General features: G+C 45.5%; 1 protein-coding gene across 2 annotated transcripts in view; it reads right to left on the reverse strand.

The window, feature by feature from the left end:
- Nucleotides 1-816: 816 nt before the first annotated feature.
- PTPRA (protein tyrosine phosphatase receptor type A) overlaps nucleotides 817-22541 on the reverse strand; it is a 123444-nt gene continuing 101719 nt past the window's right edge. Inside the window, exons 11-24 of one of the 2 annotated variants that reach the window (XM_066572927.1) lie at nucleotides 21632-21668; nucleotides 21386-21483; nucleotides 20302-20421; nucleotides 19152-19318; nucleotides 17960-18095; nucleotides 17026-17175; nucleotides 16108-16201; nucleotides 15275-15351; nucleotides 10998-11132; nucleotides 10043-10168; nucleotides 9474-9625; nucleotides 9258-9393; nucleotides 7408-7520; nucleotides 817-6751 (exon numbers count right to left, since the gene is read on the reverse strand). In XM_066572927.1, coding sequence (XP_066429024.1) covers nucleotides 7446-7520; nucleotides 9258-9393; nucleotides 9474-9625; nucleotides 10043-10168; nucleotides 10998-11132; nucleotides 15275-15351; nucleotides 16108-16201; nucleotides 17026-17175; nucleotides 17960-18095; nucleotides 19152-19318; nucleotides 20302-20421; nucleotides 21386-21483; nucleotides 21632-21668 — 1503 coding nt within the window. In that variant the 3' untranslated portion in view covers nucleotides 817-6751; nucleotides 7408-7445. Of the gene's footprint in view, nucleotides 7521-9257; nucleotides 9394-9473; nucleotides 9626-10042; nucleotides 10169-10997; nucleotides 11133-15274; nucleotides 15352-16107; nucleotides 16202-17025; nucleotides 17176-17959; nucleotides 18096-19151; nucleotides 19319-20301; nucleotides 20422-21385; nucleotides 21484-21631; nucleotides 21669-22541 lie in introns of both variants that reach the window. The other variant, XM_066572926.1, reaches the window with a different exon arrangement.

Raw genomic sequence — 22541 nt, forward strand, 5'->3', positions numbered from 1 at the left:
CGAATACGCTCGCTCATCTCTAGTTCCTAATCAATTCATTATTTACTTTATTTAAACCCTGGGACTCCAGGTCATGCTTTGCACAAGTATCAATGCACTTCTGCAAAAGTCTGATCCTGTAAACTGCTAAATCAGGTCACCTTCTGTTACCTAAGAGTGTTGTCTAGACCAGGGGTCTCTAACTCCAGTCCTCAGGGACCACCAACAGGACATGTTTTCAGGATATCCTATAGTAAGAACACCTGTGGCAATGGCTGAGGCACCAACAATAATTACATCACCTGTGTAACACTGAGGAAATCCTGAAAATATGATCTGTGGGGGTCCCTGAGGACTGGAGTTGGGGAACGCTGGTCTAGACAAGTGTTCCCAACCCCAGTCCTCAGGGACCCCCAACAGGTCATGTTTTCAGGATTTCCTCAGCATTGTCCAGGTGATGTAATTATTGTCGCTGCCTCAGAAGTTGAAAACATGACCTGTTGGGGGTCCCTGAGGACTGGAGTTGGGAAACCCTGATCTAGCCTGTTACCGATACAACTCTGCTACATTGTCCAGTTACAAGTCTGGCTCTGGTACATCATCAAGCCTTGTCTGTGCCGCTAGCCACACTGTGACCATGGATCCATTGATCCACAAAACAGCACCACCTGAGATAGGTGGTATTACAGCACAACAATAGCTATGGCTCCAAGGTATGCAACTAGAGACTGTGTGACTATACTTGTTCCAAGAATATGGCTTTATATTAACGTGATGTCAAAATGGTCCTACAAACCCGCTCCAGATGTCTGTTGATCAAAGAACCTCACACACAAGTCTCTTTGGAATGAGCACATTTATTTCAGAGTTCTCACTTGAGCAACCTCCCAAAAATCAGGGGATGGACAAGCCTATTTACAACATTATTAGCATGAACCGATGTTAGGATTAATGAGTGCAGGATGGACAGAGCGAAACCACAGTAGAAAACCCAAGCCGCAGCTCACATGGTACAAAAATCAAAATTTCATTAACTCCAACTATCTCTCCCCCCACCCCCCTTATCAAAAAGCAGAATCATGGAAATTAAGCTAAGAGACTGATGGGAAAATAAAAGGTTTGGTCCATTTTTAAGTCAGACATGTGAAATGTAGACCATCCTGGTGGAGGAAGCAAACTTTGAGATTCAACCAATATCTAGGAAAACACAGTAGGAAGCAGTAATGTCATGTAGTGCCGATGACTACAGAATTGTGCTCTAAAAATGGTTTAACTGCACCAACATTGTAGACCATCGATTCTCCGGAACTTATAGAATTGTAATTTTTTATATATTATTTCTTTATTTCGGTTCTCAATAGTAAATTGCACTGACCTGCTGCCAGAGCAAAAATGGAATTTGAATAGCCGATTAGGTCACCACTACTGGACGCGAACATATCCTAAAACGGAGTCTGCCAGACACAACCGGTTCGCTTACAAGTAATAAATAAAGGATTCTTTTTTTGAAATTTTATTGGAAATGTAAAAGCAAAACATCTTTACAATAAAGAAAATTGAAACAAACCAAAAAAAGTAAAAAAAAAAAAAAAATATATATATATATTTTACACAGTGTATGTGGTGGGGCCTAGAAAAGGGTCTTACAAAATAAAAATAAGCAAAAAAATTACTTTACTGTTAAGATGAATACAAAAACAGCACAACATCTGTCCGTGGGCTGTGTCTGGCACTGGAGCTCAACTCCATTGAGGTGAATGGAACAGAGTTACCATATCAGTCCTGACCTATAGACACATGTGGCGCGATTTCTGAAAGAAAAGCAGCCATGTTTTTCTAAATGCTGTACAGTCATGGCCAGAAGTTTTGCGACCGACACAAATTTTGGCTTTCACAAAAAGTTTACTGCCTCAGCTTTTATAGTGGCAATTTGCATCAACCCTTTGCAATCCAATTTAGGATTCAGGACTTACTAGGGGGCTTTCTCTTTCTACTATTATACAATGGCGCCATCTGTTGGCTAGAGCCAGTACTGCGGTATGGTACATGCTAGAAAGGCCCCCGACAACAGAGTGGCTAGTAATGTACAGTAAGAATACTCTGCCGGACGTCTTCCAACATCAGAGCTGTACAGCCTTCAATAAGAATGTCTTTAGACGTCAGACAGTGGATTGGAAAGGGTAAACTCCAGATTGCTATGAAAAGCAATCAGATAGAATGAAATACATTGCCAAGTCATTCCTTGCCACATTGAACTTCTAGTTTTCACCGACCTTAAAGTTAGGCGTCATTTTCATCTCATATTTTTGTTTACATCCAATGCTTCGGTCTGAATACCAGATTTGGGGAACTATAGGCTTCCAATGCTCAAATAAGGACCAGTTGTGACCACAAATGCCAGAGATGAATGGATACTTGCTCAGGTGGAGACCTTAAAGGAGTATTCCCGTCTCAGGAATCCTATGTCAATGTGGTAATAATCCCAAACCATGTACGCATTAGATGTTTATTTCCAAAATGCTCCATTCTTCAGATATTCCAACTATTGATTCCTCTGGCTGTTTACTGCTCATTGCCTGGGAAACACCTCTTCTGTGGAAAGAAATAACAGAGCACAAGGGTAGCTGGTGGCCGGGCCGAAAGCTAGCGCGAATGTGCTTCCCCGGGCCAACAAATTTAGATTAAAAAAAAAAAAAAAGTGTGCAGGTGCCGATGTCCTCTGTGATTTCTTTCCAACCAGAAGGCAGAGGAATCAACATCTGGAGAACGGAGCATTCTGAAAATAGAAATCTCATTAGTGAGTGTATGGTTTTGAGATTTCAAACACATTGAAATAGGTTTCACGAGATGGGAATACCCCCTTAATGGTCTAGGTTTGAGGTGGAACCCTGGACAGAAGCGTAGGCTTCCATTGCTCAATCTCGTTTTCAGGGATTCCAAAGGAAACCCGGGATGGAACCATGGAACGTAGACTAAGACATGATGATAATGGCCCCTTATTGACACAACATACTTTCTTCCATATTATTTAATTACTACTACTTACCACCCCCCAGGAAGTGATTTTGTTGAGGTTAGCCTTTTTTTTTTTTTCCCAATGAAAACTAAATTATCTTTCTGGGAATCGGTGGAAACTTTTTCAAATTCCTTTTCAGGAGGTTGGCACATGCAGAAAAGTGGGAAAAAAAGGACAAGCGGTGTACTGCCCTTGTCTTCCTAATTTCTTGAAGAATAAGGCTTCAGGACCACCCGCTGAGTCAGGGGATGTAGGTTTTATTCCCCACTCTGTCCCCCGATGTCAGCGCACTGGGCGGTGTGCTACGCGTCCTCCCATTCTAAGTTTAGAACGGGAGGACTACTTAGTGCGCTACTCAATGGACTGCAGCAGCTTGTTTGAGCGCTGACACTGGGGGAACGTAAGTGTAAAACTTACATCCCCTGACTCAGTGGGTCCGCCACTTTGAGCCCATAAGTTCAGCTAATAGGGCTCAAAATTAGTTAACGGAGTCTCTTTAAATTCACAAAGGAAAATGTTTTGTAGCACTCCCGGGAGTGCATGGCTCATCTCCCATGTGGAGCCTTCTTCTACAGCTCTGCTCATCTACTATAAATCATGATCATTATAGTGAGGAGTTTGCTGGTGAAGAACGGTTAAGCTGGAGGATAATTGGTGAAGCTTTGTCAAGACAGACCATCGGGGTGACACAAAAATCCCATTGTCGAAGAATGGTGAAAGCTGGATGGGGATGTGAAAACCTCAGGAAATTGGCCAACACTCTCACGTTTGTTGCATTGAGCACGGAAGTTGTGATTTTCACACGAAGGCTTGTTTTATGGCGATCTCTCAAACATGGCACAACGTTACTGAAGATCACCGAGTTTATAATGCCATATGTATATATGCTGATTTAAAGTGGAGCTCAAATCTTTAGGGAGAATTTCTATCCCACTGCACACTAAATATTTACACTATTTTCAGCTATTTTCTTGAGATTCCTTATTTTGTAGTTCCACCATTTACACCAAGTATACTCGCAGTTACAGCCAAAGTATCAAGTATACTCCTGGTCACATCCAGTGCTGCAATGCTCTTAAAGGAAACGTGTCATCAGAAAATGACCTACTGTATAAAGTGTTTATGTTAAACACAGTTTAAAGAATTAATAGAATTTAAAAAAACTACAATCAGAGAAAAACATCTAGTTTTAATTAAAAAAAATATAGCTGATACATTCCCTTTAAAGGCAGAATACTTCAGTAAGACTGTAGGCGACAGAGAAAGTTCTTCTGCGTTCTTTGCAGGACGTTGGACATAAAGATACAGCGTAAGCCTAGAGATTTCGATGGGTGCCTGATTATGGATTTGCACACCGATCCCGTAATATGGTTGCGTACACAAGGTATAGGTTTAGGAGAGGATGCAGCTCATCATCAGTAAATGCAGATACTGTATGGAGCTTTACATTGAGTCTTCCTGCCCCACTTCTCCACCCTTTTTTGTTAAGCTGGTACATTCCTGTTTCTAATCTCACAACTTACTTTGTCCCACATGAGGCCAAATAATGCAAATACTGATATTTTTCCCAATAAAATTAGAACAAAATTGCAAAATTTGGTCACATACATTCCCCCCTTCCCTAAAAATGAAGTGTGCTTGAGGCCATTAAAAAAATAATTCTATAACAAATATAAAATAAAAAAATCTTGTGTCCAAAGACCACGTCATATGCTAAGTGCCATCAACTCAACTGCATCTCCTTCATGAAAGGGTTTTTCTTTTGCGGTTCTAACAATAAGCAGCTGGCTTCCCCGCTCACCGTATACTTAAAGGGTAACTTCAGTCTCCTGCAAATTCAAAAGTTGGGTTATTTTATAAGACTTGTATCATAGTTTTAAGATTTCCCCCCCGGTGCTCCACTTAAGTGGAAAGGTAACAGCTACAATTCTTCAACCCCACTTGTGGAACATTCAGGACTATACTTTGGACTCTTGTATATGACCACATGTACAAATCGATACCCAGTTGTACTTGGGAAATTATGTATGGTGTGATGTTCCACATGGGTACTGCATTCAGAGTGTTTGTCGCAAAGTCCATAGTATTGTCAGCCGTTAGAAACGGCATGTATGAAGGAATCCCTACTAATTGGGATAAAATGGCATCCATATGGGATCCGGTGAAGTGCGGCCCAAGAAGAGTGTCCAAACCACCTTTACAACATACAGCGACAATACGATAACATTACCGCCACATTGAGAACAGCGCTGTAATACAGGCAAAAGCATGAAGCCTCGGGTGAATTAAAGGGGCATCATCCCTCCATTAACGAGTTGCACAGTACACGGAGTCTTGCAGCGAGTCTTATATATTAGTAGTAGTAAGAGTATCAGTTTGGGATACCATGAAAGGAAATAACCGGGATCAACCTTGGTGGGAGTTGCAGCTTGGCGGTCTCGGCGGGATGTACAGGACTGGATAGGAGCCAAACGGAGAATCTAAGCATATCGAAAATATCTTCTAAATCTCCCATTTGTATCCAATATCCGCATAAAACCTTGGGGGCGTCCAGTCATTTTTAAAAGGTTTCCTTAGCTTGGTTGTGTCAAATGTAAGACAAGAATGAATGGGCATACAGACATTAAGAACCTCAGCCACAGTTCTGTACACCGGCAGCAGGTCCTCCTTTTATTATCATCACTGTTACTTTAAGTAGAAGTCAATTTAAAAAAAACATAAGGTGCCACAAAAAGTTTTCAGGAAAAAATATGTTCACTGTGGGGCAACGTTAAAGGGCAACTCCAATCACAACGGAGAATAGTATTAGTGCTTCCAGAAAAAAAATGGCTAAACTGGAAAATGATGACCCACGGATTAAATGTATTATTTACACCTCTGAATGACCCTCAGGACTCAGCTGCTTTTTGTAGACCCCACTGAGTGATGTGACAATCACCCATAAAAATGGTTGTCACTTTCCAAAACCATTCAACCAAGTAGCATATCTTTACCACACTAAGTACTGTAACACCACCCCCTATGGGCAAGACTATGTACCTACATATGCAGAATTTTTGTATCGGACTGGAGTTGCCCTTCAAACGCATTTCTGTGCCGGCAAATCATAGCAACAAACCCATGAAGTGTTCTTTCTTTACAGTCCATGTGTCTAGATCTAATGACATTAGTACAAGGAATGCCTTTGGTTTGGAGTTCTGCAGACAACTGGCGGAAAGTTCATAGAACCGGTGGGCTACATCGATGGAGCAGGAACGTAAGGTGGAAACAAAACAAGATGGAGAATCTTGGTCCCGCTTCAGGTTTGTCCATTCAGCCAAGTGACCGTCAAGAGTCCATCTTTAGAAAACGACTTCGGGCCAAGCAGATTGGAGGCCATTGTACAGTCACCAGTTTACCATGGATGTTGCTTCATGTATGTTTTTGACTCAACCGACCAGAATGTGAACACAGCTCTAATCAACCAACTCATAAGTCGGCCATTTTGTGAGCTCAAAGTTCATGATAATGATATGAAACCACCACTGGTGGTCGAAAGTAGTCCTCCATGGCCATGACCCCTAATGATTCAATGGTAACCACTAACACATAGCAAACACTGTGCCTTGTCCTAGGTAAGTGCATACTAGAAACTATAGTCTTGTCATCCTAATTGGAGCAGACACAATGGCTGCCAATATTGTGTGTAGATGATAAAGCCATGTTCCTCGATGAGCAGAACTTGACATGGTTACAAAGTTGGGTATTTTTCAATGCCTGGAATGTACAATAAGAATTAGCCCTATGTGATACAAAGCAGCATATTTAGGTTTACGACTGGTGACCGACCCCCCCCCCCCCTACCCCCATCCTCTTACAAGACTTGCGTCGTATCAAAGGCTTGTTTTACTCCTTCAACAGCCTGTCACAAATCAAGGCTTCGTCAGCACCAAAAATGCTTCGAGTTAAGTAGCAATAATCTCAAGACTAATCGGTTCATCGTAGCTTTTTTTTTTTTTTAATACAAAAATCTATTATATAATTTCTATTTATAGAATTATTTACAGAATAAATCCACGAAACGCGCTGAAACGGCAGGAAGTGTGACGCTTATGCTGCTGTGTTTCCCATAAGTCTCTTTAAAGAAAAAAAAAAAAGTTTTCCAAAGGCTTTTTCCTGTTAGGTTAGAGGCGGAGCTTGTGTCAATGTAAATGAATGAAGGGGGGTGGGGTGGGGGGTGGGGGATGGGATTAAAAAAATTAATCCAAACATCAAGCTATTGTATTCAAATAAAAAAAACCTAAATGGCTAAAATCGGCACTAATCACTTTGCTACATATAAAATGTCCAGCTAATATAAAGCACATTGTACCAATCCTCTAAAACAGTTAAGATATATACACTGATCTAGATATTAACAAATAGAATATTACAAAATATTAAAGGCCACGGTCGCGTCCTCCTCTTGGTTTCATTTGAAATTGGCGTAGTCTGAGAATGCGTCGATATATTCTTGCACCACTCTGTAGCAGAACTCGTACTGCTCCTGTATACGGGAGAAAGGGGAGACTCTTAATGCATCTCTAGTATTAGACGTATAAAAAAATGCTGCAGGGTCCGTGCGCAGGACGTATCTTCTACATCCTAGCAGAGAGGTACTCCATAACCAAGGACGTATGAGGTAGGTCCTTGCTTTAACTTGCTACATCTCAGGCTTTGCTGCAGATAAAGCTTTGATTTTGGTCTTATTTTAGCAGTAACGATTTAGGCTTTCACCCCTTCCCCACATGCACTGTATATGTACGGTGCACTTTGAGCACCACTGTATGGAGCAGGTCCCACTCCATACATAGCGGGCGTCATATGTATTTGACACCTGTCAACTTTCCGCAACAGTGACGCACAAGATCGCAGCTGTTAATTATTTAATACCACTGTCCGTCTAACAGCAGCATTTAAATATCCTGATTGAGAGTTTAATCTCCTGAATACCCACCCGTTATGTGAAAACGGGTTGCAGTTTAGGTGTCATGGCAGCCTGGGGGCTTCTGAAAGCTCCAAGGGCTACTATGAATATTTGCCTGTTAAGAAGTGCTTGAGGCAGAGCTTAATAGAATGTCTGACAAAGAAGGTAAAATGCAATACTATAGTATTGCAGTATGCTGTGTAAGTGATGAAAAGCTCACGAGTTCAAGTCTCCTATTGGGACTAAAAAGTATGAAATAAAAAGAATAAGGGCAAAGATTTTTTTGTAATTATTTTTAAAAAATTTAAAAAGTAAAAAAAAAAAAACGACTCTTTTCCTAGTTATTATGTATAAGTAGTACTACATAAAAAACTATAAATTTAGTATCACTGTAATTGTAATGACCCATAGAAGACATGTCATTTTTATTGCACTGTAAGAACATCCCCGTCCCCCAAATAGCACAATTGCATTTTTTACCATTTTACCTCACTTAGAAATTATATGGTATGTTAAATTGTACTACTGGGAAATACAACTTCCTGCACAAAAAGCTATCATGTAGCTTTGTCACCAGAAAATAGAAAAAAGTTAAGGTTTTTATTAAACTGGGGAGGGAAATAAAACAAAATAGAACCCCCTCCCCGGCCCCACAAAGTGCTGCAGGTGTGAAGGGGTTAAAAGAAGATCAAAATCAATGCTCCATCTTCAATATAGCCTGAGATACAACAAGTTGATATAAGTTTTTGGGTACAAGTATGTGTTAAAACTTTTATAAAATAGCATGTTTGTCACAAAGTGACGTAAGAGTGGATGATGGCAGTCAACAGCCCGTAGAGACAGCTGCAATCAGGTTGTCTGTTTTCAGGAAAATATAGGGTTTAGGGGTGAACGTATTTTTTTAAGGTGTTCAATTCCTGTCATTTTATGGATTACTTTTTCCCCTTTAAGATTTCCAGCTTAAAACAAAATAAAAAAAAAAAAACGGCCAAAATTCCTTGGCAGAGAAAGGGTTAAAGTTATGGGGCATTAAAGAACCCAGCAAACAGCACCCAACATCTCAGCCTCCAGGACATCTATGATGGGTAGACGAGGCAATTCTGGTATGTGAAGTTAGGTTACAGTTTGCCCTCTGGGTAAAGATCTATCGTGAGACAGCTTGTCAATGGGCGACTGTTACACAGTAACCCGTATGTGGCGGGCTTCCTTCACCGTCAGCTGTAATTACCAGCGCTATCAAGGAACGCTCAAAATTTGGCCGAAGCTTCTTTGAATTATGTAGAAAATGGAATATAATGGAAGATGGGAATGACCTACCAGTGTCTGGACCATGTGTGGCCGCTGTAACCTCAAGCTCTTCACGGTCTGAAAGACGTCTAGGATGCCCTCCGCTTTCACTCTCTCCAGTACTGTACTCAGGGCACAGAAAGTCCCCGTCCTCCCCGCTCCGGCACTGAGAACAGACAGTGGCATTAGCCCTTGCAGAAACCGCTTCCCAGTATATTCTCCATTTACTGCAGCATGTCTCCTCACCTGCAGTGCACAGTGATCGGGTGATTCCCAGACTGTTGTTGCTGCTTTTGTACGGCTGCGATAATATTAATCATCCCTTTTCCATCAGTTGGGATCCCAACCTCCGGCCAGCCGTGAAAGTGGAACTGTCGGATCTGACGGGCTTTGTTTTCCTGGATAATAAATGGGTAATGTGTTATAGGGAGCTTATAGGGAGTGTTACAGCGGAGGCCACCCGCCGAGGCGCCGCGGGCCAAGCGGGGTCCGCCCGCCGAGGCGCCGCGGGCCAAGCGGGGTCCGCCCGCCGAGGCGCCGCGGGCCAAGCGGGGTCCGCCCGCCGAGGCGCCGCGGGCCAAGCGGGGTCCGCCCGCCGAGGCGCCACGGGCCAAGCGGGGTCCGCCCGCCGAGGCGCCACGGGCCAAGCGGAGTCCGCCCGCCGAGGCGCCACGGGCCAAGCGGAGTCCGCCCGCCGAGGCGCCACGGGCCAAGCAGAGTCCGCCCGCCGAGGCGCCAAAGAAAATAGCTTCCAAAGCCTCAATGACGCCTTCACTTGGCCAATATGCTCTATTACTACGTAAGGCGGTTCTCACCCTGGTGTTGGTGACCAGTAGATCTCGCACTGTGTAGCTCTCACACTCCTCCTCTTTCTTCAGTTCTATAGTAATGTCCCCGACAGACATGATGCCTTCTGACGGCCAGTACTGGGCACACTTCTCCTGTGTTGCAGAGATGTAATAAATTAGACATCTGGGTAGTCTATGGAGTCAATATGCTTCCGATCAATACAGTCATTATATCGTGAGGACCAACAACATATCTGTGACTCAGAGTTCACGGAAAGACCTAGGCACTTGCCGAAGGCTACAGACTGCTAAACAAGGATGTGAACCCAGGTTCAAATGGGACACTCCCCTTCCCGGAATTTATGGCAAATCCACAAGGAGCCGCACTTAACCCACCAACAGGGGGAGCAGTAGTGTCAGCAAAGTGTCCAAAATGTTCTTGGCCTAAAGACAGTTCCCCTAAGGGGGTTTAATAAGGCGGTAGCATCAGCTTTCCCAAAAACACTATGGAGGGAATCTACTAACCTCGGCATTTGCGACGCCGGGCTTAGTTTAACGTTCCCCGGCGCACAGTGTGCTGGATGCATGAAGAGGCTAAGGCTTCTTCATGTATAGAGCGCATCTCGGGAGCTTCTTTTCAGAAAAAGTCACAAATTCGTGCAAAAACCTGCAACCTTTTTATGCCAAAAATTGGTGTAAAACTTTATATAATGTGGGCCTGTGTGTGAAAACCACTCCAAGAAGCACACGGTCACGATAGGTGTTCAGCTACTGGATGTAAAGTATTCCATCCACTGACAGCAAGCCGAGATCCTCAAATGTTGCACTAAAACACAAAGCATCATTTAAAAGGTGCGGAAGCTTCGAAGACCCCATTATACTTTATTCCCAATCTTTCTAAACTACTTTGTGCAAGAACGTGCTCAATTTGCGACAATTTCAGAAAGACGGCGGCCCTGTTAACCCTTTAGTGAACACGTACCTGCCCTCTCTCCTCCAGTTCCGTTAACATTACGATAGAACAGGATTTCCACTCCCAAATCATCCTCCAGAAGTCTTCTATGGTGTGACGTAACGGGCCCTGGCTGGCAATATACGAGTCCTTTTGTCGGTAGCCCTGAAAGGCAGCAGAACAGAGATACGTGAGGGGTAAAGCTCAGAGCGCCCTCTAGGGTCAGGTACATGTAATAGGCTCTACTGTAGACCAACACTGTGATCAGGAAGGGTCCAGCACTAGAATATAGACAGTAGTAGTAATCTCGACGGACTGTAACCCCCGGCACATGTCATGGGGGCGTCCCGTTCAGCGGACTGCCTCACCGAATGGTCTTAGGAGAGCTACGGCGTTCATTCCCTGTGTATCAGCCTGCAGCGTACCGCAGGGACCTCTTCCTCATACTGCAGATATTATGTCCCCGCTAACACTTCATTATATAGTCAGCTAGTAAATGTAGGATTTACCATAAACAAACAGGAAGGAAAAATTAAACCCCCCAGAAGGTAAATGCTGCCAGCCTGACCGCATAAATAATGCGAAGGCCATTTAATCATCCGCCTGTAATTCTCCTTGCGACGTCCCCGGAGAGCGAACCTCCGGCGTTGGAACAGGGACGAATACAGATCATGCAAGAGCGGAGAGCGACAGATGGAGCAACACAACAATAACTCGGCATTGACAGGTTCAATAGAACCGAACGGCTGCGGAATTCCTCCGCAGGAACCGCGGTACAAGTCCGGTCGTGGGCATTAGCCCTTACTGTGGACTGTATGGAGGATGCCAGAATCTTGTTCGTGGGCTGAAGATGTTTAGCGCATGGAACATCCATTTTCACAGTTTTTGATCTTCACAGGCGATTTTGGGTCGCGAATACGGACTAAAATAAGACGCTGCGATTTATTTATCGGTCCGTGCAAAACACACAGCAATTTAATTCTACAGATCTGTAATCCATCGGTGAAAAACACAGACTGAATACGGACAGAAAATACGCCGATGCGAATGGGCTCCTAAGCCACGCCGCGTAGCGTCAGGTCCGGCACTGCCCCTCCTCCACATGCGTTCTTCCGTCCCAGGATGGATTTCCACAGGCTGCACGGACAGCAGCTATTGTATGCCATTCCTGGAGAACCCCTCTAATGTCCTGATTTGGGGGATTTAAATGTTGGTGACCGTGATGTCGGCCATCCCATTTACCTCCACAACTATAACCCAACCACAAGAAGTAAAAGGAGCCGAGTATAAGTCAGACCAGGAACCATGGATCAGGGTCAGAATGAAGGTTTCCATTCGCTAACAGCAAGCAGAGATTGATCAGGGGGGTTGACCGCTTCAATTACTCACTATTCTGACAATCAAAACTGGTCTTGTTGCCCATGGCAACCAATCACAGCGCAGCTTTCATTTCTTATACTGCTGGGTTAAAATGAAAACTGCTCTATGATTGGTTGCAACGACCAATTGTCCTTCAGTTTTCACAAGCGTGTGGTGACAGACTAACTTTCTGTGCCCCCTTTCCCTGTATAAAGAAGAACTTTGTTTCCCTTCACTGCTGCGTGGACAGCGACAACCACCCTAAGGGCGCAGAAGGGCACTCACACTGGTTGTCACTTTCTTCCTTCCCTGTGGGCCAGGCAGAATACTCAGAACACAATCTGAAGGAGTTGCGCTGCAGTGTAAAGGATGAGCGACAGGGCAATCAGTCTGCGCTTCATATGAGAACACGGGGTATTGGACTTCCTCAAACACCACTGATAGGTTGAAGTCCCCAGTTATAGCAGTAATGTGATGGAGAAAGTAAGTATCAAGCAACCTCTTCGGGACGCCTACTATGGCCATATTGGCGAACTCACATTGGGCCCCTGTCCGTGCCCTGTCTGACGTGCGGGAGACTCTACATTTGCATGTCCTATCATCGTCTGAGAATTGGACATGGATGAAGTTTTTAAAAACTTGGTCCAAGTTTAAAAATCACTTGTGTGAATGAAGGCGTGACTCGCCCGGGTGAACACAGACTTACTTTTGGGATCGATCACCTGTGCTGGAGAACAAACCAAAAAGGCATGAAATACAAAATATTATGAGGGATAGAGGGCGGCGGTGTTGCAGCACGTCCGCCAGCCGCGCTCTCGTCAGGTGGGTGTTGGAGACGCGGAACAATCTGCTTAGTAAATAGACGCTGCCGATAACGACGCGCCACGCTGATAAATCGCTCACATTTCTATTTTGGACCGGTAAATAACTCCAATCTGGTAAATATCCCGCTCGTGCAGAACAAGCGCAAATTACTAACTCCACAACGGGGGAGGGGTAATCGCCAATCAGACGGCCATAAATAAAATATAAACAGGGGACACTGTATCCTTACTCAATACAGCAATCAGCCCAGAGCCGCAGGACGCTTCCAGAAGTCCAGACACCGTGGCGAGGGTGGAGGAAATGGCGCAATTAAGGATGTTGAATGGCCCTTCACGTTCTGGCCACCATTTTAATCTGTGATTTTCCTGAAGGGTCTGGGACTTAAAGGGAACGTGTCGTGCCCCCACAGTAGAATAAACTTAGTTATGGTGCAGTTTGGGGAGAGGGAGGTAAGGCATTACTTTCAGAATCCTCGGCTCCCTGGACCCAGCGGCGACCCCTCTGAAGTCGGCGTGAAGAACGCAAATCTGACTCTTCTCACAGCGCCGTGCGAGGGTCTCCTACTAAAGTCTGTGGAAGAGTGCGCACGGCTCCAGTACGAGAGGTCGCCAGCTTTTTATCCCCCCTCCACATGATAGGTGATTAGTGTCTAATTGATGAGGCTGGAAGCCACAGGATCTTGAGAATGTTGGCCCCATGTCCCCCAGTATGAATGAAGCGGCGGCTGCACATGTGACCCCCGATATGAATGAAGCGGCGGCTGCACATGTGACCCCCGATATGAATGAAGCGGCGGCTGCACATGTGACCCCCGATATGAATGAAGCGGCGGCTGCACATGTGACCCCCGGTATGAATGAAGCGGCGGCTGCACATGTGACCCCCGGTATGAATGAAGCGGCGGCTGCACATGTGACCCCCGGTATGAATGAAGCGGCGGCTGCACATGTGACCCCCGATATGAATGAAGCGGCCGCTGCACATGTGACCCCCGATATGAATGAAGCGGCGGCTGCACATGTGACCCCCGATATGAATGAAGCGGCGGCTGCACATGTGACCCCCGATATGAATGAAGCGGCGGCTGCACATGTGACCCCCGGTATGAATGAAGCGGCGGCTGCACATGTGACCCCCGGTATGAATGAAGCGGCGGCTGCACATGTGACCCCCGGTATGAATGAAGCGGCGGCTGCACATGTGACCCCCGGTATGAATGAAGCGGCGGCTGCACATGTGACCCCCGGTATGAATGAAGCGGCGGCTGCACATGTGACCCCCGATATGAATGAAGCGGCGGCTGCACATGTGACCCCCGATATGAATGAAGCGGCGGCTGCACATGTGACCCCCGGTATGAATGAAGCGGCGGCTGCACATGTGACCCCCGGTATGAATGAAGCGGCGGCTGCACATGTGACCCCCGATATGAATGAAGCGGCGGCCGCACGTGTGACCCCCGATATGAATGAAGCGGCGGCCGCACATCTGTCACTGCATTCATCTCTATGGGACTGCTGAAGACAAGCAAACCCTCAGCTCATCTCCCTTAAAGAGGTTGTCCGGGACTTTCGCTATCGATGACTTATCCTCAGGATAGGCCATCAATAGATGATCAGGGGTGGTTTGCATCTCGGGATCTTCGTCGATCAACTGATTGCCCGGCTTGCTGTCAGTGCAGGCAGCACTAGAGGTAGATGTTGCTAGATCGCACCGTTAGTGCTGCAGCAGCTCGGGTTGGTAATGCAGGCAGAGCTGCCATGGCATACACTGGGAGCTGCCCGGTAGTACCAACCCCCAGCCACTGCAATGTAACCAGCACTACCCACACCGACACTGGGCTAGGAAATGCGCTCATCTGTAGGGATCCTGAGTGTCAGACCCAATCAGTCATTGATGACTATCCCGAGGACAGCAGTAAAGTCCCCGACAACCCCTTTACTGCGGTCCGAATATGTAGCTATACAAGCAAGATGATCAAATAGTAGCCTGCACCTCCCACCAAACTTTGCAGTGAGTGTCCGGGGGTGCAAAGAATCCCTTCTGTATAAAGCTGTGGCGTGGAACAGTCTGACACATCCGTGGTGTCCATGTAGCGTATACGCCAGCCTGGAGGTACCTACATCAATGAAGGAGGCGTTCACATAGTCCGTGTTCTCTTCTCCCCTCTTCACCGGTATAATTACTCTGTTGAATTCATCTAGTTAAAAAAAATACATATAATTATCATGAGGGCTTCATGTCTGCCGGCACACACGCCATACGTTGGTACATTAACCCCTTAAAGTCTACGGACACCTTGTTTGCAAATTTGTTTATTTTCACATAAAAATGGTCCATTACACCGTGGGGGACGGAGATTGTCGCAGAGTCCGTCAGACTGAATGACGGCGGGGGAGGGGAGTAACAAGGATTATAGCAGGCGGGAGAGAGGTGTTGGATCCTAGTTATAGCAGGGAAGGAGGAGATTAGTGATCGTCCAGAGCGGCCCTGATGGTCAATGTTATAGAGGGGGAGGAGCTGAGCAGACTGACGGTTTGATGGGAAAGGACTGAGTGTAACCCGTGTTTTATCTTTATTCTGGGCTTAGGAGTCTAGTGGGCAGAACTATTAGTGAATGCCAATCAATGATAGCCCCGCCCACTGGACTCCTAAGCAGATAATGAGCAGAGGTTTGGATCAATATATTACAAGTTCTACTGAATCTTTTCCAGTAAACACTACATATCACGCTGCTCCGCTCCTCCTGCTCTACAACACGCTGCCACAGACCAGAGGCCATGTTTAACGCCAATCGCTATGAAGAGAACAGGTTTAGATAAAAGAAATATTGTTGAATTTCCCGGTTTCCCATCAGGCCCTGCACCCCCTACACTCAAGATGTCCATGTCAACAGCGATGACCTGATCCCCGGTGAGTGGTCTTCTCCCCAGGACCCTACCAACAGGCTGCTTACATGGAATTATCTGCAGGACGCGGTTTTTCTTCATGTTGGCCGGCAGGTTGCCCGTCCTCATCTTGTCGTTCTGAATTTTAATAGAAGTTAATTTCTGTGAAGAGCAAAAGAGCAAATTAGATGCAGTCCACGGCTGGTACCATCTCGCACGTTCTTGTCCCCTCGGGGGACTAAAATAAAAAGTAAAAAAGATACGTTAAAAAGTTTTACTAATTATTTAAAAAATTAAAAACTAATAAAAGTTTTTTTTTTAAACAAACCTTTTGCCATATTTATAATAAAAGAATCTAACAAGAATATATATTTGGTATCGCTGCGTCCGTAAAAGGCCGATCTATCAAAGTAACGCATTATGTACCCCGCACAGTGAAGGTCATCAGAAAAAAAAAAAAAAAAAAAGCCAGAATTGTACTTTTTTTTGGTCACCCCCGTCTCCAAGGGAGAAAAATGTAATTTTTAAATACATACAACAAGAAGTTGTATGTACTCAAAAATGGTGGCAACAACTGTGTGGACGGAAAAATAAAGTTACTGCGGTTAGGAGATGGCGACAGAAAATTATTTAAAAAATTAAATATCTTTGAAAAAAGTACAAGTAGTACAGCAAAAAAAGCCCTAAAACCTCATAAGTTTGGTGGACTTGATGAGCGAATGAGAGATCTACATTACAGCAAAATGGCCAAAAGCTCATCCGATTGTTTGTGCAGCAGAAGCCCATTAGAGGAGTACAGAAACACCAAAATAATAGTCAACCCATACTTCCCGACTGTCCCCATAGTCCATGTGACTATCCCTCAAAATAGACATCAAAGGGGTGGGACTTATGCAAATATGTCCTAAAAGGGGCATTTCTGGGAGATTTAGCGGGTATTCCTACAAGGGAATTGATAATTTAGGAAATGTGCGTCCCGTTCTGACCTTGAACTCCTCCTCAAGGCCGTTGCTGTTGGTCCCAGGGATTTTATTATACAACTTCTGCAGATGGGTTTCCAGAGAGGTCACCTCCAGCTCCGTGTCCCCATATAGGAAATGCTCCAGCAGCGCTTGGTAGATGAACACATACTGCATCTGGATCACACACAGGAGAGACAAGGTCACCATCGTTATGGAAGCCACGAGTAAAGGACACCTACTCTTATGCCCATTTAGACAATCATTCTCGCTCGGAAGACCTCTTTATGAGAGATAATCGTTGTGTGCCTTTACACGGCAAGAGGATCGCTCAAAATTCAGTTTTGACAGTTTTGAGCGTTCACTTTCCATAAGTGTGTAAATGAAGGCTCACACTGTATGCAGAAGACAAGCGGGACCACTATCTCCGAGTTCCTGCTGTGTTCACGGAGCGTTCAGCTCGTATACAGCTGAGCGCTCCGAGCAGGGTATGCAGAACACAGCTGGAGCGCTGTCTTCTGCATACTTCGGCTGTGTTCTCCGAGCGGGATACCAGCTGAAACAATAGTATCAGCAGTATCCAGCTGAGAACTCAGCACAAGGCACTGATACGATTCATCGTTTCAGCTTGATGAGAGACAACAATGAACGACTCGTTAACGAAAACTGCATGAGTTCTGTGCAGTTAGACCAAACGATTCTCGCTCAAAAGATGGCTTTGAGGGAATATTGAGCGGGAATCGTTGGGTCTAAATGGGGCTTTAAAGGGCAACTCCATCCACCATAGACTTGTCTATCAGGGAATCCCACAGACGTCCGACCACATACAATGAATGATAGGTAACAACAGAGTCCGGGGAGTCCCTTATTTTACTACAGAGGGCCGGCGACTGAGGCCATCCAGATATAAAGAGAGTTGTGAGTGGCGGTTCAGCAATAGCACTTTGTGTTCAGCACGTACATCTGTCTGTACCATCTGACAGCGCTGAGCCCGGATCCGACTGACGAACCCGTACACATCCACCTTCTTCTCTGCGTTCATCATATCCAGCATGGCGTCTATGACGATGAATGTCCCGGTGCGACCGACTCCGGCACTATATAACAGAAAGGCAAGATTAGCAGGATCCTGCAACATTACACCAAGTAGGAAAAAAGTACTTATCCCCCCCTCCCCTCCCCCGATTACGTTATACTGGCTCACAGAGAATCAGGACGATCACACGGCCGATCCCAGCAAAGGAAATTCCATGCAGAATCTGCCTGCAAAACGGCACCAGAAATCCGCCGCCGTTCTGCACACAGATTTAGTCCTGATGCGTCTGTGCGGAAAGATGCAGCGTGTCACTTCGCCATGCCGATCCGTGCGAAAAAGCCTTGGAAATTCCGGACATGGATTTTATTCGCTGACAGAGCTAAATTAGCGCGACGTCCGACAGCACGATGGCTGCAGATTTACAGGCGGATTCCGTTGTGACCGTACCGTTACAGTGGAGCTATATACAGCAATCCATGTATCATGCAAAAGGCACGGGCAGCCGAGAGGCGCTGAGCGCAAAGCCGTGAGCCTAGGGGTAGTTTCACATGGGAGATCGCGATATCACCGCGATTTTTGAGCATCGGTGCTGCTTTTTCTCACAAAAACATGGCTGCCGCTTGCGGTTTTCTCGTACATTTTTTGTGGTAAAAACAATGGGATCAACTTTAATGTTAAAAATGCATCGCAGGAAAATCGCCCCTTGTGATGCGATAAAGGAGGCTTCATAGGGAAACATGGGCAAGCGAAACAAAAGCAAAGCGCAGAAAGACAGAGTATGCCGCCATTTATTTTTTTCCCAGGAAACCATTGAAAAGCAAGTTTCCTAATTCTGTATTTTCATACAGTCTCACGTTGCCCAACTTTATGGCCAGTAGGGGGGTAAATGCAAGAGAAGAATGAGCATAAAGGGGGTCAAAGACGAGTAAAAATACCCCTTTAATAGAAAACTGAGACATAGTATAATTTACATATTCTCTATGCTAGCCCTTTGTGTTGCCCCCTACTGGAGAGCACCTGGTATAGCATCAAGGTAATTTTCACCAAATTAGAGAGTGACAGAGATGGAGCGTAGAAGAGGACAGATGGAGGGCTGCACTACTACTGCCACACCGACCTGCAGTGCACCACGATGGGGCCGGCATACTGCGGGTTGCAGGTTTTCACTTTCTTCAGAAATTTTAACATCCCTATGGGAGTAAAAGGCACCCCAAAGTCAGGCCAGCTGGTGAAGTGGAACTGAGTGACAAGGCGCTGAGGTTTCTTATTGGTGACGTCACCGACCTGAAAGGAGAGAGAGATCGTTAAGTGTGCGCAGACCGCCACGTTCAGCAGCTTTAGTCACCTCGGGCCTGAAGGATCAGAGTCCTGACTAATGTACCTCTTGGGGATGTAGGAATGCTGTGTGACAACCAACACGGTGGCCAGTCCCTAACTGAGGCTGTCATTCGGCTTTTCCGATCCTCTGAATGGCCCATCCGCCCAGTTATGCCCCTTGCATGCCCATTATTACTATGTGGCACAACTGGGCAGTTACACCCATCAGTGCCACAGGAAGGTTGTATGACAACCCATGCGGGAGCTGTAATGGCAGCCGTGTTGGAGGTCACCCATCTTTCCAGATTAATATTTTGCATTTCTTCATTAACAGAAGAGGACGACCCAAGGAGCTGCATTTATTGGGGTTTCTTGCTTTTAGAGGTACAAATCTGTTAGGCCCTTAATATCTGGATAATCCCTCTTGTAACAGCAGACTCTGTGGGGATTGACTGATCCCTGCAGCTGAAACTCCCCGTTGATTAGTTATAATTGCTGGGGAGGCTGTGGGTACCGCACATTGCTCTTACAGCAGCCTCTGCAGGAGAAGTGTGGTATTACACAGCACAAAAAAAAAAAAAACAACTCATGGCATATCCTGTTCCCATCTGTTGTACGGATGAGAAATAGGAGATGCCAGTGTATGCCCGTGTGCAGAGCTCAAATATATCAAACAGCACATGGAATCGTGCCCGCATGCTGCCCAATGCAAGATGCACCCAGACTCTCAGGTACAACTCTAGTGTGCAGCTAGCCTCATATAGGGGGTCCAGAATGGCATAGACTCATCTACAACACCGAAACGTTCTAATGGGACAACCCTAGAGGGAGCGGGTACAGAACCCAAAAACTGGAAGACTATACAGTACAGTCCTGTACAGTGAGACTAATTGTACAACATCGCCCCCTGGCTGCCATCACATCATACAACAGTCTACCAGTTCTAATACCTGCTGGATGCAGAATTTGCGTACGGTGTAGTCCACCAAGACGGTCATATCTTCCACAGACACCCGGATATTTCCGTAGGTCCAGCACCCCTGGTCCGGCCAGTACTGGGCACATTTACACTGAGGGGTAGAAGATACACAAGACATGATCAATCTGGGAATCAGAGAGAGGGTCTACACCCCCCTTCCATCTCCTAGGGAAACTGTTGTTAATAGGTCCTGTCTGGTGTTGCAGCTCAGCCCAAAAATTCACTTTACCGACACCAAGCTGCAATACCAGGCACAGCCTATAAACAAGAGTGGCGCTGTTTTTGGAGCAAAAATAAAAAAAACACAAAAAAGGGTTGTGCTTTCTGACAGACCCCCCTCTATCAAGAAGAACAGAGCCTGTGGGAGCGCCCCCCAACGAAGGTTTCCGAAGACAGACCCGCACAGATCTGCCCAAGAGTTGGCAAGAAAAGCCCTCTGATGTAAGAAAACAAAGTTCTCATTCAGTTACAGCAAGCAGAGATCCGGAAGAAGAAGAACTGAACTTTTTCATTGCGCAGCGATTACATTTGACTCCATTAACCCCTTCCTGCTACAGGCCGTAAGTTTACATCCTGGGTGAGAAGGGGTTCCCGCCAATGGATGCAAACTCATGTCCTATGAAAGCTGGGATTGACAGCCAGCCTCCCGCTGCAACAGCGGGGATTGGTGAGTACTGCCATGTACTATAATAACAATCATAGCTTCACAGGTTCAACTCCCCTAAAGGACAGAAAATATGGAAAAATAAGCAAATAAAACCAGTAAAGGAAAAAAATGTTAAGAAGTAGTAAGAAACCTAAAAAAAACCTCCGTTTTTGATCACTTCCCCTCTTTGCATATATATGAATAAAGCTAAAAGCCACACTTGGTATAATGGAACAAACTGGAGACATTTATCCTGCAAGGTAAAAACCCTAAAAACACAGGCCAGAACTTTAATCCCAATTAACTGATAATGAGGTCACTAATGTGGTAATTGGCCAATCAGCCCATCTGTCTGACTACAGATGCTATAGGACAGTGCGGTACCAGGGAGGGCGTACACAATCCTCACCTCCTTCCTTTCTTTCAGGTTTGTCACCATGACGATGGTCGCCGTATTCTGTTCCCAAATCATCCTCCAGAAATCGTTCACAGTTTCCTCTTTTGGACCTAGAAAATAAGAGAACACAAATAGGAGGAGAGAACTACTTGCAGCAAAACAAGATCAAGGATTTTTTTTCCCCCCCATGTACTGTCTCTTTAAGAGCACTGAAGCCCCCAATGTAAATACAGAACAGGGACAGAACTTCAGTCCTACCTTGAGCTGCTATAAACTTGTTCTTCTCCTGGTAGCCCTGAAAGACAACAATGAACTAATGAATCAGGAAACCAGAAAGTTGAACTAGTTAAAAGCAATAATAAAAAAAAAAGAATTAAAGGGCCGGTACACTTTTGATCTCTGCACACGGACATACACTGGCATCTCCTATGCTCAGGATATGCCCAGGCACTCGACTGATATTTGCAGAAAGCAGACAGCGTTGTTCCCGCTGTAGTGGACAGACTTGGTATTGGATTGAAGTGCATAGGAAAATTGCGTTAAATACCAAGGTGAGCCACTGCAATGGGAATGGCGCTGTCTGCACACATCAGATCAGTGCATGCAGCACAACGGCCCGCTGATCAGCTGATTAGAGGGGGTCTCAAGCAGCAAGCACCCTGTTGATCAAATCTATTGATAGCCCATCCTTTAGATAGGCCATCAATAGTAGAACTTGACAACCCCTTTACCTATAAAGCAGGAAATTGGTCACAGACATTACGCATCCCCTTCAACAGACATCTATTCAGAAGAGTTGAGGGTCTCAGCAGCAGGACCCCTTTGTGTCCCTGCGATCATAACTCGGTTTTCGGCAGTGGCGTTTTAGGAGACCTTCTAGTTTGTAGGACAAGTCCGAGTTTTTATAGGAACCAATTTCAGGTACATAAAATGTATTGAATAACTTAGTTTTATTAACTTCTACTTTATTTAAGAAGGAATGGGGGGGGGGGGGGGGGGACGACAAACTACTGCAGCAATGTTTTTTGGGATTTCTTTTGGGTATTGCAGCTGGAGTCCCATTCACCTAACTGGGAGAGTGCCTGCAATACCACGCCAGGCCACTGCACAATGTACAACGCTGTCTGCTTCCTACAGGGTGACAACAGTGTTCAGGACCTACAGACTC

This window comes from Eleutherodactylus coqui, chromosome 7 (assembly GCF_035609145.1).
Source record: "Eleutherodactylus coqui strain aEleCoq1 chromosome 7, aEleCoq1.hap1, whole genome shotgun sequence".
In the NCBI taxonomy this organism is placed as follows: Eukaryota; Metazoa; Chordata; class Amphibia; order Anura; family Eleutherodactylidae; genus Eleutherodactylus; species Eleutherodactylus coqui.